General features: G+C 41.6%; 1 protein-coding gene across 1 annotated transcript; it reads left to right on the top strand.

The window, feature by feature from the left end:
• The first annotated feature begins 705 nt into the window (after window positions 1-705).
• On the top strand, window positions 706-14415 carry LOC132795145 (rho-associated protein kinase 1). The gene is made up of 11 exons (XM_060805656.1): window positions 706-1483; window positions 1561-1606; window positions 1675-1773; window positions 6561-6706; window positions 6777-9681; window positions 10076-10340; window positions 10544-10710; window positions 11156-11340; window positions 11406-11511; window positions 11581-11805; window positions 12144-14415. The coding sequence occupies exons 3-11, from the start codon at window positions 1751-1753 to the stop codon at window positions 12229-12231; spliced, it is 4110 nt and encodes a 1369-aa protein (XP_060661639.1). The 5' UTR covers window positions 706-1483; window positions 1561-1606; window positions 1675-1750; the 3' UTR covers window positions 12232-14415.
• The last annotated feature ends 1911 nt before the right edge of the window (window positions 14416-16326 follow it).

Genomic DNA, 16326 nt, shown 5'->3' with positions numbered 1-16326 from the left:
CTTCTCCCGACCCACGCGCTGCTAAATGCGAACACACACATACACTCAGCGCTCGACCACAACGCGCGGTAGCAAGTATTATTTTGAAAAGTATACTATATATCCAAAAAATATATGTATATACCACAAAAATAAGTGCGTGAATAAAAAAATTAAAAACAATTTCAATATTATTTGTTTGCTTTAAACAAGAAAAATGTAGCTTTTACTTTTGTCTCTTCGACCTTAGTAGATTTGCGCTCAAACGAATTTTATATATGTATTCCAAAACAGTAACGGCAATTTTGCCCATATAATAAACATTTCGATAAGTGATCGCACAGTTTACTCTGCTCAATATATCGAAAATGGTACTTTGCAGTATTTTAGTACTAAAAATGTATAGCAGCCACACTGGCTGCCATCGATTTATCGAAACTATACCCCAGAAACTTTGTCATTGGACGTCGATTATTCGATAGTTATAAAATGTTGTGTGCAGCAATGACATTATTGTATATTTTTGATAGACTGTCAATTTAATATTAAACCTATTAAATATTTATAATATTCATTGAAAGTAAACTTGTCGAATTTACTAATATTAAAATAGCGGCGCGATCAGTGTGTGCAAAATACCAAAAAAATAAACATGTGACCGTTTTTTTCTTGTGAGGGATATTTTGTGCTATATATTTGGTATATTTGTGGGACATATTTAGTGTGATCGTAAAATAGGTGAACAATTTGCTGTGACGCTGCCATTTGGATTTGGATTTGGACCCTTGTGTCTCCTTGGAATGTAATCCTCAAACATAACAAAAGCAAAGAATAACGCAAGTGCTATTGGGCGGACGGTTGAGCACAAAACGCAAACAAAATAAAAAGTGCAAATTATTGTATGTGCGTGCGTGTGCGTGCGCGGCGGAGACAACAATCGATGTGCCACACACATTGCATGTTTACAAACACAACGACAAATACTCGGGTTCGCCAAAAAAAAAACTAAAAGAATTGCAGCGAAAAAGACAAGTAAAAAATACATGCAATACAAAATTGCAAGCAACACGCAGCAAGCAGAGAGCAAACAGCAAACAGTCAAAACGAGAAGTGTAAATAATAGTGCAAAGTAAGCGCAAGCAAACCTCCGTTTTTTTTTGTTGGTGGCCAGTGGCGCCCTCTAGCGAGGAGGCTCTTGGTTGGCTGCCAAGCAGAAGCCGAAGCAGAGGCTGCATAAGTTAAGCTGCCTCAGTCTCGCTGCCTCTGCCTCTGCCGCTGCCACAGCCACTGCCTGGCCGTATGTGGCGTTGGCGGCCCTTCTTGGCCAGGTGTCGCTCAGGCGTGCTCAGTGAATCCTCAAGTGGTTTCGTGACCTCATCGACTGCTGTCAACAACAAGAACAACAACAACAATAATAATAATAATAATAACATCAAGTGTGTGGCGCCTCATTAACCTATCAATTAGCTTGCATTACACTCGTCTCTTGCTCACGCTCACGCAGGTAAGCATAATAATACTAATATGTTAATAACAATATTGACTCACATGTTTCTGTTGTTTCTATTCTATATGTTCCAGGCGGAAGTCAACAGCTGCCACAGATTAGGCCACAGCGCAGCAGCAGGTAAGCAGAGAGATGAGATTCTCCACTTGTTGAGATTCAATTCATTTACCTTTTCCTCTTTTTTGCAGCGCTGCCAGCAGCCAGAAGTTGCATGCCACAGGAGTCGAGGCGACAGCAGCACAGGAGTCGTAAAGCATAGTCAACATGGATGGGGAGCGGCGACGTCGGTGAGTGAGAATCAACAATAACAACAACAACAACATCAACGACTTGTCGAGAGAGCGAGAGCGGATCAGATTTGTTCAGACAAATTTAGCTAAAAACATCAGTGCCAAACACCTTCCATAATCATGTTCAAAGCGACAGCAACAGCGACAGTCGCTGGAGCAACTGCAAATCAACTTGATTGACTGCCAAATACCCGCCAAGCAATTTAGGCTTGAGCTAACAATTTGTTTGCTCGTAATATTCTCACAAAATTTAAAAGCGTTTGCTTTAATAGTTTGCCCGATCGAGGCGGACAGAAAGACAGACGGCTGGAAAAGTTTACCGCGTTTCCACTTTGCGCATTGTGGTGTCAAAGGGAGGCCACTAACGCATAATACCCTGTTATCCTTCTGCGGCTTGGCGGGTATATCAAACGAGCAAAGCAAAAGCACTTCGGGCGACTTTTCATAAATTTGCCATTTTCGCATTAAAATTTGTAAGCAAGCCAAATGGCAAGCAGGCAAGCAACACGATACCAAAACGACGTCAAGTCGAGAGTCGACGTCGACATCGACGTTTCGCTATTTTTGGGCGATTTTGGCTGCCTGCGACTGTTCTGTTGCACAAAGTCAGTTGCAGGCGGCGCATCGGATGCGTGTAACGCGTTTCCATTCGCAATTCGTAATCGGACAAATCACAAAAAATCGCAAGATCGTTGATCGCAATTTGTGACGGTCGAAGCAGCAAATAACACAAACAAAAAAAAATAAAAAATAAAAAAAAAACAAAAGCACAGATTTTTGCCGATTATGTGGCTGGCCGATGCACTCCATTTGCTTGAGCCCCAACGGTATGTTGTTGAGCTCTCCTCATGCAAATTCCTCTCGAGAATATTAAACGTCAAAAGCGTGGGTCTTTAACACAAATACTGCAAATGCACAGGCACACAATATAAAACACAATTTAGTCATTAAGTTTATTAGCAGAAATCAAAGCTAAGTGAGGTGTGCTCAACTGTTAGATACCCGGTAGATTCCAATTATATTATCTTGTGGTTATAATGCAGATATATACGCTATATATACGACTGTTTTGATACCTGAAGTTGTTTACTTCACAAATTTCTTAATTGCAATTTATCAAAATTTGAGTTTTCCTATCGAAGTTTCTTAATTACAACTTGTCAGTATTTAAGTTTTCCAAACGGGATTATGAAATTCGAAGATCATAATGCTTTACAGAACTCAAAAAGAACAAATTTTTTTGAAATTTTAAGATGATAATGTTTTATAGACCTCTCCGAATAACACACATTTTATTCGATCATGCTATTAAAGGCATACAGATCTATAATGTAGAGCTTTAAAATATGTGGAAATTAATATTTCTTAATTATAACTTGTCAAAATTTGAGTTTTCTAAACGAAGTTTGCAAAATTGTAAGCAGATAATGCTTCATAGGTCTCTGTAGTATTGTGTATTTCGTCTTATTAGCTCTTTTGGTTTCAGAGTTATAGGTGTTTAAACGTATGGACAGACAGACAGACGGATTGCCATTCACAAAGAATACCCTTCTACACTTTTGGGGCAGCAAGTGTAAAGAAAGCAAGCAAGAATAACACAAAGGCAAACAGATCTATGATGCAGATCATTAAAATGCGCGGAAATTAATAATTCGGAATGTGATTGTTGAAATTCGTTATTGTTTTCTCGCGCTTGGGCGCTAACAAAATATGCGTTTAAGTGTTGCGCACTTACAAGAGGTGTCCATACTTCTCCCCTTCCCGCTTCTCCCCTTCCCCTCTCTTCACCCCTCCCACACACACGCAGCTGGCTCTCTTGTTAAATGTGTTAAAATAAATAATACGATTCAATTGCCCCTTGTCTCTATCTCTCTATGTTACGATGGCTATTTAGGTGCGTGCATAAATTAAATTTACAATTATATTGTCTCTAGGTGACGATAATGTTGTCGTCGTCGTCGTCGTTATTATCGTTGAATTCGTTTGCTGCTTGCTGCTAATAATTATGTTGTTGTTGCCGCCATTGCCGTTGAACATTTATCTCGCGCAGCATTTTTGAAAATTCCACTTTTCCAAGTTTGTGTTGTTCGCTCGCTTGCTGAGCTCGCTGAGCGTTTTGTTTTTGGCTTTTCTGTCATGCCGTAAGTGGCGATGATGAAATCACAACAATTCAAACACCTTTTAGTATCAATTTTGCGCCGTCTGTCATCGGTTGCCTCCGTCTGGCCACTTCATCCCCCCCCCTCCCAATGGCATTTGGCTGGCGGAAAACATCGATGCTTTGCGGCGGAAAAGGATCCAGTTGTTACTATTCAGATGTTTTCGCTTCTCTGTTATATTTCTAGTGATTATTTATATTTTCCAATTAATTAGATCGTAATTAATCAGCTTCCCGCTTCTAAGAAACTGGGCTCAACATTTTGGGGAATATTTCGCATTGGGTTGTTGATAAGCCAATCAGCTAGGGTCAGTTAGTCATTCATTCAATCAGTCGGTCTGTCAAGCATGCAAATTTGTGCAGTGCAGAGATGATAACGGTAAAGGGAATGGGGAAGGGGGATGGGTTAAAATGTGTGCGTGTGCGTGCGAGTTCATTCAGAAAACAAGAACAATAATAAGAACGCACTGATGATGAGATCTGTGTTTGCTCTCTTTATTTCTCTTCTTCCTCTATGCTCGTTGTTGTTTTTGCTATACAAAAAGAAAGCGCGACGCGACGTCGCATAAGTAAACCATATCAGCGAGTCTGTGTGTGTGTGTGCGTGTCTCTGTGTGTGTGTGTAGACTCTGGCATGCATTCATCCAGCAATTTATCAAAGTCAACAGAGAGTTGGAGAGTGTGGCTGCACATTGCGATAAACTAAAGGTCCCTTCAACTGTGTTGTTGTTGTTGTTTTCTGTTTGCTGATTACAGTTGCAACTACCCACCTCCCCCCACCCTAAACGATGTGGCCAAAAAGCACAAAGCTGATAAGCGTGTGTTGTCATGCGTCGCACATTTCGTCACCAGGTGACCAAATTGCATTCGCTTCGCCACGCGCCGCTAGAGGTCGCCATCGTCATAGGCATGAGCAGCGCGCTTATCGATATCGATATGCCAATCGATTTGTTTGTTTACTTACTTTTGTTTTTGCGTTCTTCTTAGTTGGAGATTTGTTTTCATTTTTTTTCGGCGTTCTTAGTTGGCGTCTTAAATTGATTCTAGTCACTGTTTAGCGCCCGTCTGTCTGCCAGTCAGCCAGCTAGCCAGCTGTTAAATTTTGCGCGAGATAAGACAGCTAGAAATACATATTTCTAGGAAATTCCAACGAACAGCAGCAAACGGGGGCGGTGGCAGGGGCAAAGGCGGGGGTGAATAATCAAACGCGCTTTTCTGCAATTCTTATTAGTCATAATGGGGAAGGTAAATACGACTACGAATGCAAATGTTGCTTGTTCTCTCTCTCTCACTCTCTCTTGATATTTGTTTAAGCGATTTATACGAAAGCTATTCTGAGGGGGGTAAACAAACAAAACAAATTGCCAAATCGACGCTTTCTTTGTGTTCTCGTGTTGGCAGTGACCTAATAACACTTCACTTCACTTCACTGCACTGAACCTAGACAAAGAACAATCGCAGTTACTGCTGCCTATAAAGAGGTACAGAAATCAGAGATCAGAGAGCGACAAGTCATTGGAACAACAACCCAGCCAAGATTCCATCCAATTCTTTCCTCACATTATGATGCACAGTTGTAGGTTTCGGTTTCGGTCTTATAATGTAATATTTATACCTTATACGATAAGGAAGTGACTAATATTAGATATTCAAGAATAATAATTAGTTATTAGGATAGAAGGGTATTAAAGATTTGTACCTGCAGGAAATATATGTTGAATAGATAACATATATAGCAAATATAGCATTCGGTATATCATAAGTGTTTTTGGTATACCAATTCGGTTTTTTATAATTCATCCGGTATATTTTGTACTCTGTGGTATATTTTGAATGTAGTGCTTTATACTTTCGGTATATTTTTGGTATACTAATTCTGTATATATTTGGAATTCATCAGGTATATTTTGAACTCAATATATATTAGATATATTTTGAATGTGTGGTGCTACTATCGATATACCAATTATAAATTACGGTTTTTCGGTATATGCTTAGAATATGGTTTCATAATTGTAACCTCCTGCAGAAAATATATGTTTTAGTTTGTTTGGCTGACAATTTGGTATATTTAGTACTTTATCGCTTATTTTGAATATATAATAGTATATTGATATAGCAAATAAAGCTTTCTCTATATTTCAGAATATACATATATGGTATATTTCTTATTGGTAGATTTTGTACTCTTCGGTATATTTTAACACTCTAACATATCGATATACCAAATATAGCCTTCGGTATTTCAGTATTTTCGGTGTATTTTGTACTGGTACATTTTGAATAGTGCTACATTCAAATATGGATATGCCAAAGATAGCATTCGGTATATTTTAGTATTAACATGATAAATTTTTTTAAATATATCTGCTGTAGTCTATGCTATATATGTATATATAGCAAATATAGCCTTAGGTATACATATGTCAGTATTTGTTGGTAGAATATGGTTTTATTGAAAATGGGTAGCGGGTATCTCACAGTCGAGCATACTCGACTATAGGGTTCTTAATAAGTGCTACATAGTTCAAATATGTTAATGAATGCTAAGTAACTATAAATACACTCATTTTTTATGTGATAAATCAGTTTACTCATGTTATCGATATGTTATCGGCATTTGCAGAGCGACGACGCTGGAGCGCGAGATGCGCGATCCGACGAGCATCTGCAACGTGGACTGTCTGCTGGACACGGTGTCGGCTCTGGTCAGCGATTGTGATCACGATTCGCTGAAGCGTCTCAAGAACATTGAGCAGTATGCCTACAAATGTGAGTAGTTATCGCTATCTTAACTATCGATAGTAATCAATTAATCGAATATTATGTTGTTGTAATACAGATAAACCGCTGGCGCAGCGCATTAATCAGCTGCGCATGAATGTGGATGACTTTGATTTCATCAAACTGATCGGAGCGGGCGCCTTTGGCGAAGTGCAGCTGGTGCGTCACAAATCCTCACGTCACGTCTACGCGATGAAACGTCTCTCGAAATTCGAGATGATGAAGCGACCCGATTCCGCCTTCTTCTGGGAGGAACGTCACATCATGGCGCACGCCAACTCCGAGTGGATTGTCCAGCTGCACTTTGCCTTCCAGGACAGCAAATATCTGTACATGGTGATGGACTTTATGCCCGGCGGCGACATCGTATCGCTGATGGGCGACTACGAGATACCGGAGAAGTGGGCCATCTTCTATACGATGGAAGTGGTGCTCGCCTTGGACACCATTCACAACATGGGCTTCGTGCATCGCGACGTCAAGCCGGATAACATGCTGTTAGACAGTTATGGCCATCTGAAGCTAGCCGATTTCGGCACCTGTATGCGCATGGGCGCCAACGGTCAGGTGGTGTCCAGCAATGCGGTCGGCACTCCCGACTACATCAGTCCCGAGGTGCTCCAATCCCAGGGCGTTGACAATGAGTACGGACGGGAATGCGATTGGTGGTCGGTGGGCATATTCCTCTACGAGATGCTGGTGGGCGAGACGCCCTTCTATGCGGACTCGCTGGTGGGCACGTACGGCAAGATCATGGATCACAAGAACTCGCTGAGTTTTCCCCCCGAGGTGGAGATCAGTGAGCAGGCGAAGGCGTTGATTCGCGCCTTTCTCACCGATCGGACACAGCGTCTGGGTCGATATGGCATCGAGGACATCAAGGCGCATCCGTTCTTTCGCAACGACACCTGGTCCTTTGACAACATACGCGAGAGTGTTCCGCCCGTTGTTCCCGAGCTGACGTCCGACGATGATACGCGCAATTTCGAGGACATCGAACGCGATGAGAAACCCGAAGAGATGTTTCCCGTGCCCAAGAGTTTCGATGGCAATCATTTGCCCTTCATCGGGTTCACCTACACGGGCGACTATCAGCTACTGTCCAGCGACACCGTCGACGCCGAGTCCAAGGAGGCGCAGTCGGTGAACAGCAGCAGTAACAGCAGCGGCAACGCGGCGAACAACAATCACGGCCACAATCACAGTCGCCATCGACCCTCGAATTCCAATGAGCTGAAGCGTCTCGAGGCGCTGCTGGAGCGAGAACGCGCTCGGGCCGAGCAACTGGAGCAGCAGGACACGAGTCTGCGGCAACAGATGGAGCTGAGTACGAAACGCGAAGCGGAACTGCAACGCATCGCCACCGAATACGAGAAGGATTTGGCTTTGAGACAGCACAATTACAAAGTCGCCATGCAGAAGGTCGAGGTGGAGATTGAGCTGCGGAAGAAGGCCGAGGCACAGATGGTGGAGACACAGCGGAAGCTGGAGAACGAACAGAAGACGCGCACACGCGATCTGAACATCAACGAGAAGGTGCTGACGCTGGAGAAGCAATTGCATGACATGGAGCTCAGTTTCAAGAGCGAAACGGAGCACACACAGAAGCTGAAGAAGCAGAACGCCGAGCTTGGGTTCACACTGAAGACGCACGAGGAGAAGGTGCGCGACATGTGCGAGATGATCGATACGCTGCAGAAGCACAAGGAGGAACTCGGCCAGGAGAATGCCGAACTCCAGGCGCAAATGGTGCAGGAGAAGAATCTCCGTTCGCAGCTCAAGGAGCTGCACAAGGAGGCCGAGAACAAAATGCAAACGCTGGCCAACGATCACGAGCGCACGCTGTCCCGCGAACAGAAGGCCCAAGAGGACAATCGGGCGCTGCTCGAGAAGATCAGCGAACTGGAGAAGACGCACGCGAGTCTCGACTTTGAGCTGAAGGCTGCCCAGGGTCGCTATCAGCAGGAGGTAAAGGCGCATCAGGAGACGGAGAAGTCGCGTCTGGTGTCCCGCGAGGAGGCCAATCTCCAGGAGGTGAAGGCGCTGCAATCGAAGCTCAACGAGGAGAAGTCGGCACGCATCAAGGCCGATCAGAACTCGCAGGAGAAGGAACGACAGCTGAGCATGCTGTCGGTGGACTATCGCCAAATACAGCTACGTCTGCAGAAGCTCGAGGGCGAGTGCCGCCAGGAGTCGGAGAAGGTGGCGGCTCTGCAATCGCAGCTGGATCAGGAGCACAGCAAACGCAACGCGTTGCTCTCGGAACTGAGTCTGTACAGCTCGGAGGTGGCGCATTTACGCTCCCGGGAGAATCAACTACAAAAGGAGCTGGCTGCCCAGCGGGAGGCGAAGCGACGCTTCGAGGAGGATCTGGCACAGTTGAAGAGCACGCATCACGAGGCGTTGGCCAACAATCGGGAGCTGCAGGCACAACTCGAGGCGGAGCAATGCTTCTCGCGCCTCTACAAGACGCAGGCGAACGAGAATCGCGAGGAGAGCGCCGAGCGTCTGGCCAAGATCGAGGATCTCGAGGAGGAGCGCGTCTCCCTCAAGCATCAAGTTCAAGTGGCGGTCGCAAGAGCCGACTCGGAGGCCCTGGCACGCTCCATTGCCGAGGAGACGGTCGCGGATCTGGAGAAGGAGAAGACGATCAAGGAACTGGAGCTCAAGGATTTTATCATGAAGCATCGCAACGAGATCAACGTGAAGGAAGCGACACTCGCCACACTCAAGGAGGCCGAATCGGAGTTGCACAAGAAGCTCACGCTCAAGGCCAACGAATGCGACGAGCTGCAGCAGCAGCACAAGAAACAGCTCGACGAGCTGCAGCAACAGCGTGCCGCCAAGGACGAGGAGATCGCCAAGCTGGGCGAGAAGTGCAAGAACGAGGTGCTGCTCAAGCAGACCGCCGTCAACAAGCTGGCCGAGGTGATGAACCGTCGAGACTCGGAGTCGCAAAGTAAGTATTTCGACTTGCTTACTCGTTACTTATTTCTCTCTATTTGTTAGTTATTTCTTTCGTTACTTATTTCTACCGAGAAATAGTACGAACTTGTTACTTACTTCTCTCTATTTGTTATTTATTTCTTTCTATGCGTTACTGATACTCGTTATTAATTTTTCTTTTCTCTTTACTTATTACTCCCACTCGTTACTTATTTATCTATACTTTATTTGTCTCTACTCGTTATTTATTTCTCTCTACGCGTTACTTATTTCTCTTTACACGTTACTTATTACTGCATTATTACTTATTACTCTGCACGTTACTTATTTTTCTCTACGTATTGCTTATTTATTTTTTTCTCGCCACTCGTTACTTATTTCTCTCGCTTTCTCATTGCAGAACAAAAAGAGCAAGGCCCGCTCTACGGCCGAGTTACGCAAGAAGGAGAAGGAGATGCGCCGATTGCAGCAGGAGTTGTCGCAGGAGCGCGACAAGTACAATCAGCTGCTGCTCAAGCATCAGGATCTGCAGCAGCAGTCCGTCGAGGATCAGCAGCTCAAGCAGAAGATGTTCATGGAGATCGATTGCAAAGCCACCGAAATCGAGCATCTGCAGAGCAAGCTCAACGAGACCGCCTCCCTCTCGTCCGCCGACAACGATCCCGAGGATAGTCAGGTATGTCAGATCGCATTAACTCAGATCGCATACAACATACGTACACATACACACTCACACATGCATTCACACACAACTTTCTCTCGCTCTACTTCTCTATGTTTTGGTGTGGTTCTCTCTCGATCTCGCTCTCGCTCTCTGTTCACATTCGCTACTCGCTACTGAACTGAATACAGCACTCCTCTCTGCTCTCACTCACACAGGACTCGGTCTTCGAGGGCTGGTTGAGCGTGCCCAATAAGCAGAATCGAAGACGCGGCCAGAGCTGGAAGCGCCAATATGTGATTGTCTCGTCGCGCAAAATCATCTTCTACAATTCGGAATTCGACAAGCACAATACAACAGATGCTGTGCTCATACTCGATCTTAGGTGAGTGCCAACAACTTTGTCGTCTACTTCTCGTTACATTATTCTCGCGAATGAGTCACTCGTCGATCGAGTAACGAGTATTTGCCACTCGCCAGTTGAATATATTACTGTTATCTTACATAATTTGTGAATGTAACTATCTTTAAGTGCCTCTTTACATTATTATCGCGGAAAAATCACTCGTCGATCGAGAAACGAGTGTTTCTTTAGGTGTAGTTTGTTACTCGTTAGTTATTTGCTATCGTTAAGTGCAGTTTTAGATACTCGTTAGTTAGTTACTCGCTATCGTTGCAGTTCTCGTTACTTAGTTACGCGTTACCGTTAAGTGCTCTTCTTATTATTCGCTAGTTGGTAACTCACTATAGTTCAGGGCAGTTCTCGTTACACGTTATTTTTTATAAGTAATTTGACCACTCGCTAACTTCGCTTCTTATCCTCCCTGCAGCAAAGTGTATCACGTGCGCAGTGTGACCCAAGGCGATGTGATTCGCGCCGATGCCAAAGAGATTCCGCGCATCTTCCAATTGCTGTACGCCGGCGAGGGCGCCTCGCATCGTCCCGACGAGCAACTGGACTCGACGCTGCTTGGCAGCGGCAACGAGGAGCGTCCCGGCACCATAATACACAAAGGTAACTGCGATCTTCACTTCTCCTCCTCTCTCGCTCTCTTTCTAATATGTGTTGTCTCGTTCTAGGTCATGAGTTTGTCCAGATCACATACCATATGCCAACGGCCTGTGAGGTGTGCACCAAGCAGCTGTGGCACGTGTTTAAGCCGCCGGCGGCATACGAATGCAAGAGGTAAAGAAACACCTTTGATACCTATATTAAACAACAATTTCACTTACCAAATCTTGAACTCTTTCGCAGATGCCGCAACAAGATCCACAAGGAGCACGTGGACAAGCACGATCCGTTGGCACCGTGCAAGCTCAATCATGATCCACGCAGTGCACGCGATATGCTGCTGTTGGCCGCCACGCCCGAGGAGCAATCGCTGTGGGTGGCGCGATTGCTCAAGCGTATCCAAAAGAGTGGATACAAGGCCAACTCGTCGAACAACAACAGCACCGATGGCAGCAAAATCTCCCCCAGGTAAACTCTCGATGTTTTCGCTGTTAAGATACACCGTAGTTTTGCCTCCCCTGCCCCCCATTGACGTTGCCAGACAAAAAAAAAAGAAGAAAAGGCTTTTATTAATATGTGTGTATCTAATCTTAAGCTAATTGCTAATTGATTACTCGTATTTATTTTCTTTTCTCGCTTTGTTCGATCTACTCGCTCGTTCGTTCGCTCATTCGCTCGCTCGTTCGTTCGCTTGTTCGCGCGTTCGTTCACTCGCTCGCTCGCTATAACAAAACATTCATCCATCAAACATCATCCATCAACCATTCATCACTGCATTACCGATATATCCATGACATGCTCTCCAGCCAATCGACGCGTTCCGCCTACAAACCCTACGCGGCGATTGTCCAACGCTCCGCCACGCTGCCGGCGAACTCTTCGCTCAAGCAATGAACAGCGAATTCTCCTCCAACGAGTTGAGAAGTGAAGTGAAGATGATGATGATGAAGAGTTTGGTTGAAAGGGTGCGCAAAAGAAGATGAAGATGGAGATGAAGCGGAAGCGAAAGCTGTTGGAGCTGGAATTGGGAGATTGTATCTAATGTTTATACTTACTACTTACCGAGTATCGAGTCGAAAGAGAGAGAGTGAGAGAGAATATCAACTACTAAAATGATTATGATTACTTAATTTTTAACATGCATACAACAACTACTACTACCATCTATCAATCAATCAATCAATCGATCGATCTACCTACCTATACTATATCTATCCTATATACTATATACACATCTATATATACATATATATATTTTTTGATTAATTTACACATATGAGAAAGAGAGAGAGAGAGAGCAATGTCAACTCGTTGGACGCTTTATTAACCCAATCAATCAATCAATCACTCAATCAATCAGTCAGTCAGTCAGTCAACTAATTGCTTAAATGGCAACGTCAAATGGCAACACTTCCACAACAATGCCTCGAAAAAAGAATTGAAAATGAAAAAAGAAAAGAGAAAAGAAAGAAATAAGATAACCGAGTTCTCTATTATATAATGCATAGGTTCGTAATGTAGTAATCTAATTGTACTTATTGTATACCCCCTAATACTATATCATATATACCATATATAACAAAAAACATTCTTAGAGCTCTGCCTATCCAATGTATATGTAAAGAACGGTAAACAATTGCAGATTTACAGTTAGAGATACACTTACTTAGGTATTAACGAATTGTATTGCATTTTGATTTGTGTTTGGGTCCCCAACAAACATCGTCAACAACAACAACAACAAGATGAAGAAGAGAAACGAAGAAGTATAACGAGTAATATTTTTTTTGACTAGCTCTTAAGCAAACCCAAAGGCAAAAACGCAAAGCATTCAAAGTAACGAGTAACAATGTAACGAATAAAATGTAACGAGTAACGAATGACGCATTGCGAAAGAAAAACGTCACGTCAAGTTAACGAATCGAAATAACGCGCTGTAATTATGTAAATCTATAAGATATCGATCGCATATAGATATATATATTTCCATATCTATCATACTATATACATATATATGATGCGTGATGCGTATGTATTGTAGTTTGTGCCTTGCATTTTGCATTAGTGTTGTAGCGAATATCATCGGCCAAATTATTTGTTGTTCTTATGATGTAAGAAGATTGAAGATGAAGGGGAAGGGGGCATCTCCACTATATACTACTACATAGTACAGATTAAGATGCCTTGTAATACACCCTGTAATAATATCATAGATAAGTGAACCTAAGTCCAAGTCCAAGTCGCATGGCAGCTACAAAATAAGTAACGAAAACGAAACCTCCTCAATTTCAAAATATTCCATTTGAAGAACTAACATTTCAAGCATATTCTAGGCTTACATATCCACATAGTGTGATCGGTGAGTCTTCAGTCTTCCCTTTCCCCAATATATATATCTAGAATTCCTCCTGATTTGCTGGTGAACTCTTTTTGTTGATATTTAAAGTTTTGTTTTGAGAGAATCGCTATGCTAGAAGCGAAGATTGTAGCCTGATCTGATCTTTCTACGGAAATTGTAACAAAAATATAGTCCACATATCACAGCAGTTACTTAAGCGAGTAAGCAAGAAGCAAAGCTGTCAGAGTGAGTGAGAGTGAGAGAGAGAGCAAGTCAGAGAGTTATGAACAGAGAGAATAAAGAAGATGAAGACGAAAATAAGAAAAAGAAAAAAAATCATGGCACAGAGTTTTGTGTAAAGGCTACATCTAAGTATTAAATATCAAATATGTTCTAGTTCTAGTTAAGTTAAACAAATTATTTATTTCTGTTTGTTTGTTTCCATGCTTGTGCCGCCATCTATCGGCCGGCAGATCATCCTAAAAACTATTTCTACGCTATCCAAATGACGAAACTCTTATTATGAATTAAATGTTTCCATGTGTGAATGACAATGTGTGTGAGTGTGAGATTTATATGTGTGTGTGTGTTTGTGTAGTATAAAGGAGAACATTGGACGTGTGCCTAGATAGAGAGAGAGTGAGAGGGAGATAGGGGGAGAAAGAGGAATTGTTACGAATCGAATTGGCCAAACAGAGACGACGAAGCGAAATCAAAATGAGATCGATAAATCGATAAACCGATATACAAAACATTCTGCATCTATTTTTTTTTTATATTTAAATCTATGCTAGTTGTTAGTCGAAGAAAAAAAAAAAAAGAAAAAAACGAAAAAACTTTGAATGAAAAGCGCTGCTTTTGAAAATCATTATTTACGATTATGACGATTATTATTATTATTTTATATATATATATTATGTATGACGTATTGTTAGGCTTATGTTTAAAGCTACTTCTAGTTTAACAACAACAACAAGATCCACAACAACACCAACAACAACGTATGTAATTACATCATGTCTCTGAAATCGAATTGAATTTGCCCAAAAGGCAAAAGCACTTCGAGTAAATAAAGTAAAGTGTACAAAAATCGACAAAAATCATAAAAAAAAAACCGAATGCTTCTTAATTTTTTTTGTGTTCTTTCGTTTTTAAGTGTGTGTGTGTGTTTTCCCTTCCTTCTCCTGCAATTAGCTACCATCATCACGTACTTCGTTATTATGCGTTATTTCGTTGCTGTTTGTGATTATTCTTTTTTTTGTTTTTGGTTTTGTTTTGTTGTGTCGTGCTTTGATCTATTGAAGAACTTCTTATCTTGAACACACAGCAATCATAGCAATGGCCTAGCCTTGGGCAACACCATTCAAACCTTGAGACTGTCCAATCGACTCCTGAACAGCTTTAAGAAACGTTTACGAGCCGTCAACTTCAACAACAATCACAACAACAACAGCAACAATAATTGTAGCTCCAACTAATCGTAGTCTAAAAACTATTGTATACTTTATATATATTGTAGATCTGTAACTTCTTTCGATAGTGTGTGAAATATAGAAATTCAAAGTCTGATATTACGAAACGAATGCCAAGCGAAAAGCAATAACTCAAAACTAACAATAAATGTCGAACAAACATTGTTTAAACAAATCCAACAACATCTTTGTCTTCATCAAAAATTTGCAGCTTTTAAACTTTTCTTTATGATTTTAATTTAATTTCCTCAGTAAGTGAATTTATTGGCAGCACTTTTCTTCTTTACTCCAATTTCAATTTATGGTAAGTGAATTTATTGGCAGCACTTTTCTCTTTGCATTCAATTACATCTCCTGGGTGAGTCAATTTATTGGCAGCACTTCTTGGAGCACCTTCAACACATTTTTCCACAGAATGGGTAAGCGGTTAAATCGGTTCTTTAAATTAGAGTTAAATTAAAAACAACTAAGAATGTAGCTCATTCGAGTGTGCTCGACTGTGAAATACCCGCTACCCATTTTGAATCGAAACAAAACAGTGTTGTAATCATTTTAAAATATATCAAATTAATACCGAAGGCAATATTTGGTATATTTATATAGTACTGTATTCCAAATATATCATAGAGTACTAAAATAAAATATACCTAATTAGTATACCAAAATACAAAAAATGTACCGAAGGCTGTGTTTGGTATATCGATATAGCTTTCGTATTTGTTTCTTATAAACTTAGCTATCATATTATTTTATTTTTTTGCTTATTATTTTAATTATAGTATTATGTACTAAATTTGATTCAAAAGAAATTTTATTATTTCATAAGTTTGTGTAAATTTTAACGATAAATGCCGAGTCGAAACCTTTTCTACTTCAACGAATAATAAATGACAAGTTCACCAACTTCAGTGTATAAAAAATTCTACAATATTCTGAACAAAAAAAATAAATGCTGTATTTTCGTATCTATCTGGAAGTCATATCTTTATTATACAATTTATATTCGAATAAAGATCGATAAAGATGAGATCTTACAATAATACATATGTTTATCGTAGTTTTGCATTTATTTACTTACAACGTATTATTATTTCAACGTCATTTGAAAAATAATAGGAAATAAGTTAAGTGATGGACCAGATGCAAGATCCATAATGGATGGAAACATATCCTACTAGT

This window comes from Drosophila nasuta, chromosome X (genome assembly GCF_023558535.2).
Source record: "Drosophila nasuta strain 15112-1781.00 chromosome X, ASM2355853v1, whole genome shotgun sequence".
Taxonomy (NCBI): domain Eukaryota; kingdom Metazoa; phylum Arthropoda; class Insecta; order Diptera; family Drosophilidae; genus Drosophila; species Drosophila nasuta.
The sequence above is the reverse complement of the archived record's forward strand: the minus strand, read 5'-3'. Positions and strand labels throughout refer to the sequence as shown.